Here is a 6,428-nt window from a genome sequence, read left to right as displayed (position 1 = left end):
ACAAAACCTGACGGCAAGCTACGTTAGGAAATGATAACCCCTAACTTGGTCAGGGAGCGCGGTTTTAACACGTGTCGGAGAGCGGGAGAGAGAGAGAGAGAGATGGAGAGGTTTAGGGAGGTTTAACACGTGTCGGAGAGTGGGAGAGAGAGAGAGAGAGATGGAGAGGTTTAGGGAGGTTTAACACGTGTCAGAGAGCGGGAGAGAGAGAGAGAGAGATGGAGAGGTTTAGGGAGGTTTAACACGTGTCGGAGAGCGGGAGAGAGAGAGAGAGAGATGGAGAGGTTTAGGGAAGTTTAACACGTGTCGGAGAGCGGGAGAGAGAGAGAGAGAGAGAGATGGAGAGGTTTAGGGAGGTTTAACACGTGTCGGAGAGCGGGAGAGAGAGAGAGAGAGATGGAGAGGTTTAGGGAGGTTTAACACGTGTCGGAGAGCGGGAGAGAGAGAGAGAGAGATGGAGAGGTTTAGGGAGGTTTAACACGTGTCGGAGAGCGGGAGAGAGAGAGAGAGAGATGGAGAGGTTTAGGGAGGTTTAACACGTGTCGGAGAGCGGGAGAGAGAGAGAGAGAGATGGAGAGGTTTAGGGAGGTTTAACACGTGTCGGAGAGCGGGAGAGAGAGAGAGAGAGATGGAGAGGTTTAGGGAGGTGTAACACGTGTCGGAGAGCGGGAGAGAGAGAGAGAGAGATGGAGAGGTTTAGGGAGGTTTAACACGTGTCGGAGAGCGGGAGAGAGAGAGAGAGAGATGGAGAGGTTTAGGGAGGGAATTTCACCCACTGAGGCCTCACCAACTGGACGGTCACCGATGGTGGAACGGCTGAAATCAACAATGCTGGAGAGGCCAAAAGTGGGGGAGCAGCGAGATCGCAGAGCCTGTGTAGGGCTGGAGGAGGTTAGAGAGATCAGAAGACCAGAAGACATAGGAGCAGAATTAGGCCACTCGGCCCATCAAGTCTGCTCCGCCATTCAATCATGGCTGATACTTTCTCATCCCCATTCGGGGGGGGTCAAGGCCATGGAGGAATTTGAAAACAAGGAATGCAACTAGAGGGGACAGCAATCACAGATACTTTCATCTTTTAATCAGCGCACTCATATTTCTGGAGATCATATTGGTGTTTTTCCCGCACATCACACTCAGTCCTGTCACATTCCTCTGGAATTCGAGTTTGCACCTTTCAATGATTAAGTCGCTCAATTTTCTCCGTTTGTCATTTCAATAGCCTCCAACTTCCACACGACATGGCCGTGCAGCCCCCAGTCTACTTATGGGTGACATGGGTTGTATTAGCCCACTGCGGGAAGGTGCCGAGGTCGAACATTGCATAACCCCAGGTGTTGATAGCGACAGTAACAGTGACCACTCCGATTAAATTGAGCAAACATCCAGCCCTGGCCTGTGGAATGACAGAACATAGATTCATTCAAACTGAAGTAAAGTCTGCCCTCTCAAAGCTGGGGGTCGAGCAGATACACTCCTGATATTGTGAAGCATTGAGGTGGCTGGTATCAGTTCGAGCCCTGGAGCCCAATAGACGATAACATTGCACACACACAAGGACAGGAGGAGGACATTCAGCCCCTCTAGTCTAATACACAGGAGGCCATTCAGCCTCTCCAATTTGTTAGAAACATACAGCACAGCAGTCTATTCAGCCCATCACCCCTGTGCCAGTAGATTACTCCATTTCTCTAATCTCTCCCCATAGTCTCACAAATTATTTTTCTTCAAGTATTTACATATAAATGAATAATCTTTCCAATGGCTGAAGTCAGTCATAAGAAGGCATAGACTGAAGGTGACTGGCCAAGAAACCGAGAATCTGATAAATACATGAAGGAGAAAGCATTGTGGTGAAATGGGAAGAGAGTGGGGACGTGGCAGTGACTGGATTTCTTTTCAAAATGGCCGCCACACACAGGCTCAATGGGCCAAATGGCCACACTCTCGGCTGTATTTTTCTTTAATTTTATTCAATGATCTATCCTGTTTTCTTTTGAAAGTTATTATTGAATCTACTGCTACCACCTTTTCAGTCAAAGCGTTCCAGACCATAAGAGCTCGCTGTGTAAATAAAAATGTTTCCTCGTCACCATTGGATCTTTTGCCGAATACCTCACATCGATGTCCCTCTGGTTACTGACCCTCCTACAAATGGAAACAGTTTCTCCCTGTTTAATCCATCAATATTGTTCAGGATTTGGACCACTTGCCACCAAGTCTCCTCACGAGTCTCTCTGTTCTCAGGAGATGGGAGGCAGCTTCTTCACCAGTGTCTCCCATCACTTGAATCATTTTGGTAAATTTCTTCATCCTCCCCTAAGCCTCACTAAGGTGCGGTGCCCAGAATTGAACACTAGCTCTGACCATTGTCTTATCAATGATAGTTTACCATGAGTCTGTTCATTTAATTAGATCAGGGCTGATCAGATCATGGCCTTAACTCTGCTTCCTATCTGCCCCACTGCTCCGAACATCCCCCCTCCATGCACCCCCAAACCCTCCGCCACACCCCTTCACCCCACCTCCGCACCCCCCACATCCCCTCATCGTGCCCCCCATATCCCCACTTGGCCCTCCCACATCCCCACTCAATACCCTCTGTCTCTCATATCCCCCTTTGTCCCCCCCCCCCCCACATCCCTCTACACCCCGCTCACCCCAGCTCCGTGCCCCACACATCCCTCTCTGCCATGCCCACCCCTCTTCCGCAGCCCCACATCCCTCAACGTGACCCCCCCAAACCTCCTTTGCAGCCCCACATCCCTCTCCTTGACCCCCACACCCCTTCCACATCCACCAAAAACCCATCCTTGACTCCATTCTCAGTCAATAACACTTACCATGTCGGAGACCTTGAGGTGGCCAAAGGAGAACACAATGGCATTGGGGGGAGTGGCAACTGGCAACATGAAGGCGAAGGAGGTGCTTAAAGTGGTTGGAATCATCACATAGAGAGGGTTCATGTGGATTGAAGTAGCCTGGATCAGAAAGGAAAAGCAAAACAAGTTAGCAAGAGAGGGTGACATTTCTGATCTGTTTTGATTGGCTGGGATTAGCAATGTTGATGAATGTAGCACAATTTAACCCAAGTTACATTGGGGTCATTATTGAACGGTGGGAGTTAATGGTTACCTTGCGGCAGATTTTGTTACAATTGCTCTCGGGCGGGTGTGTAAGAGATGCTGCAGCGCTTCACTATGAAAAGGAGCAGGGCAGTAAATCCCGGTATCCTGGTGTCCCGGGCAGTAAATCCCGGTATCCCGGTGTCCCGGGCAGTAAATCCCGGTATCCCGGTGTCCCGGGCAGTAGATCCCGGTATCCCGGTGTCCCGGGCAGTAAATCCCGGTATCCCGGTGTCCCGGGCAGTAAATCCCGGTATCCCGGTGCCCCGGGCAGTAAATCCCGGTATCCCGGTGTCCCGGGCAGTAAATCCCGGTATCCCGGGCAGTAAATCCCGGTGCCCCGGGCAGTAAATCCCGGTATCCCGGTGCCCCGGGCAGTAAATCCCGGTATCCCGGTGCCCCAGGCAGTAAATCCCGGTATCCCGGGCAGTAAATCCCGGTGCCCCGGGCAGTAAATCCCGGTATCCCGGTGCCCCGGGCAGTAAATCCCGGTATCCCGGTGTCCCGGGCAGTAAATCCCGGTATCCCCGGTGCCCCGGGCAGTAAATCCCGGTATCCCGGTGCCCCGGGCAGTAAATCCCGGTATCCCGGTGCCCCGGGCAGTAAATCCCGGTATCCCGGTGCCCCGGGCAGTAAATCCCGGTGCCCCGGGCAGTAAATCCCGGTATCCCGGTGTCCCGGGCAGTAAATCCCGGTATCCCGGGCAGTAAATCCCGGTATCCCGGTGTCCCGGGCAGTAAATCCCGGTATCCCGGGCAGTAAATCCCGGTGCCCCGGGCAGTAAATCCCGGTATCCCGGTGCCCCGGGCAGTAATCCCGGTATCCCAGTGCCCCGGGCAGTAAATCCCGGTATCCCGGGCAGTAAATCCCGGTGTCTTGGGCAGTAAATCCCGGTATCCCGGGCAGTAAATCCCGGTATCCCGGGCAGTAAATCCCGGTATCCCGGCCAACATTCCACCCAGGTCAGGGGAGAAATCGATGAGCTGGGTCATTTACTGTGTTTCTGGGAGCTTGCTGTGGGCAAATTGGCGTTTCTTACATCATACACCACACACACATTTCAAAAGTATTCCATTGGCTAAGATCTGCTTTGGAACATCCCGAGGTCACGAAGGAGCTTTCGAAATAGAATCCTTCAATCTTGTATTTCTGCAGCACCTTATTCAGAGTCTGAGGAGAAACAGGCTCGGGACATGGGGGCTGGATTCTCCGCTGGCCGGATGCTCCATTTTGCCGGCAGCCCGGGGGGGGGGGGGGGGGGGGGGGGGGGGGTTTCCCGATGGCGAGGGGCTGCCCCACAATGGGAAACCCCATTGACCGGCCGGCGTAATGCAGTAACCCGCTAGCGGGGTAATAGAGAAAGGTGGCGGGGCGGACAATCCAACCCTATTGAGTTTTACAGCATGGAAAGAGGCCCTTCAGCCCATCACATTCATGCCAACCATCAGCTACTCTGAGGAAGGATGGGCTACTTGGAGGCGCACTGACTGTCCTTACGTAGGGAACCACAGCAGCTATTTTAGGTAAACGTTGCCCCAAAGGGGTGAATTCTCCACTTCATTTGGTTGGTGGAGTTTCCGATTCAGGGAGGAATTGTGGTCGGGTCACAAACCAAAAGCTTCCCCTCCCTTTAAAGGGATCCGGTTGTATCTTTCGGTAGATTGCTAGTCAGGTCATCAGCTTCATCCAAAGGGGGAGATTCAAGGTTATGTTCAGATTTAAATTAAGGATTTCTTCTTCCAAAACACTAATTCTCAGGCTGTGGGAGCCGCTGGCCAAGCCCCGTATTTATTAACCATCCCTAAATGCCCTCAATGAGGTACCTTCTTGAACCGCTGCAGTCTATGTGGTGTAGGTACACCCACTGTGCTGTTAGGGAGGGAGTTCCAGGATGTTGCCCCAGCAACAGTGAAGGAGCGGCCGATATATTTCCCAGTCAGGGTGGTGAGTGACTTGGAGGGGAACCGCCAGGTGGTGGGGTTCCCAGGTATCTGCTGCTCTTGTCCTTCTAGATGGTAGCCATATTGAAGAGAGAGCCCCTAGCACCCAGAATCTATCCCTGCAGTTGTGTGAAGGCCTCAAGCAGATGTTAACACCTGGGAGTTGTGAAAAATGTCTGCTTCATGAGAGCTTCCTGGGAGGCACACAGACACATCTGGAGCTAAGTGAATAGCCATTGACCAAATTAGGCAACAGAAGACAATGGTTTCATTGCAATACTATAATTCAGCATTAGTGTCCACTCTTCCCTTCTGGATCTCCTCCCTGTAAAAAAACACCCAACTGGGTGGAAAAACAGCTCTTAAATACAAGTTTCAATGACCATCACCTGCTGTCAGGTCACTGTAAAACAACACCTCGGGCGCGATTCTCCCAAAACGGGAGAAATCGTAAGGCTGGCGTCAAACCCGGGCGGGTTTGACGCCAGCGCGCCCCTTCCCGACCGGGAAATGATTCTGGTCCCCGGTTGGGGCTAGCAGCCCGACGCCGTAAGCTCCGGCATCACGGGCTTAATGAATTTCGTTAAGCCCGCTTGCCGGAGTTAGCGCCGGCTGACGCGTCATATGACGTCAGCCGCGCATGCGCGGATTGGAAGACTCCAACCCGCGCATGCGCGGATGACGTCATCGCGTATTTGCGTGAAACCCGCGCATGCGCGGGCTGGGATGCCCCTCAGCCGCCCCGCGAATGGATACTGCGGGGCGGCGGAAGGACAAATAGTGCGCGGGCATCGGGCCCGCTGCCCGCGATCGGTGCCCACCGATCGCGGGCCCATGGCACCCTTGGCACGGCCGTGGTACTGGCGTGCCAATCGGTGCCATGGTTATAAAAAGCGAGTTGTTCCCGCCGTTTTTACGAACGGCAAGACCAGGTGTGTTTGCCGTTCGTAAAAACAGCGTAAAGGGCTGGGACTTCGGCCCATCGAACAGCTGTGAATCGCTGCCGGCCGTAAAAAAACGGCGGCAGCGATTCGTGTCGGGAGTTGGGCGGGGGGAGAATAGCGGGAGGGCGGGGAAAATGTCGGGAAGGCCCTCCCGCTATTCTCCGACCCGTCGTGGGGGTCGGAGAATTTCGCCCCTCATTCTTGACCTTTGGCTCGGATGAGCGTGAGGTCAGGTGTAATGCCTGGATCTGGTTTCTCTCTCTTGTGGGGACCATGAATTGGATTCAATTTGAATTGTTTTTTGGAGCAGGCAAGGAGCTGGATTAGGGGTTTGCCCCCTGATCCACACTCTGAGCTCTGCCTTTGTAACTCTGATAAAGGAATGGATTTAAAAAAAAAGTGTTTTTCAAACTTTTATT

The 6,428-nt window shown here is 52.9% G+C and overlaps 1 protein-coding gene across 1 annotated transcript in view; it reads right to left on the bottom strand.

The window, feature by feature from the left end:
• Positions 1-1,059: 1,059 nt before the first annotated feature.
• Positions 1,060-6,428, bottom strand: part of slc13a5a (solute carrier family 13 member 5a) — a 48,429-nt gene continuing 43,060 nt past the window's right edge. The window contains exons 11-12 of the mRNA XM_038814723.1: positions 2,844-2,981; positions 1,060-1,396 (exon numbers count right to left, since the gene is read on the bottom strand). Coding sequence (XP_038670651.1) covers positions 1,262-1,396; positions 2,844-2,981 — 273 coding nt within the window. The 3' untranslated portion in view covers positions 1,060-1,261. The remainder of the gene's footprint in view (positions 1,397-2,843; positions 2,982-6,428) is intronic.

The sequence above is a fragment of the Scyliorhinus canicula genome, chromosome 12, assembly GCF_902713615.1.
Source record: "Scyliorhinus canicula chromosome 12, sScyCan1.1, whole genome shotgun sequence".
NCBI classification, from domain to species: domain Eukaryota; kingdom Metazoa; phylum Chordata; class Chondrichthyes; order Carcharhiniformes; family Scyliorhinidae; genus Scyliorhinus; species Scyliorhinus canicula.
Note: the sequence above shows the minus strand (reverse complement) of the source record. Positions and strands in the feature narration are given on the sequence as shown.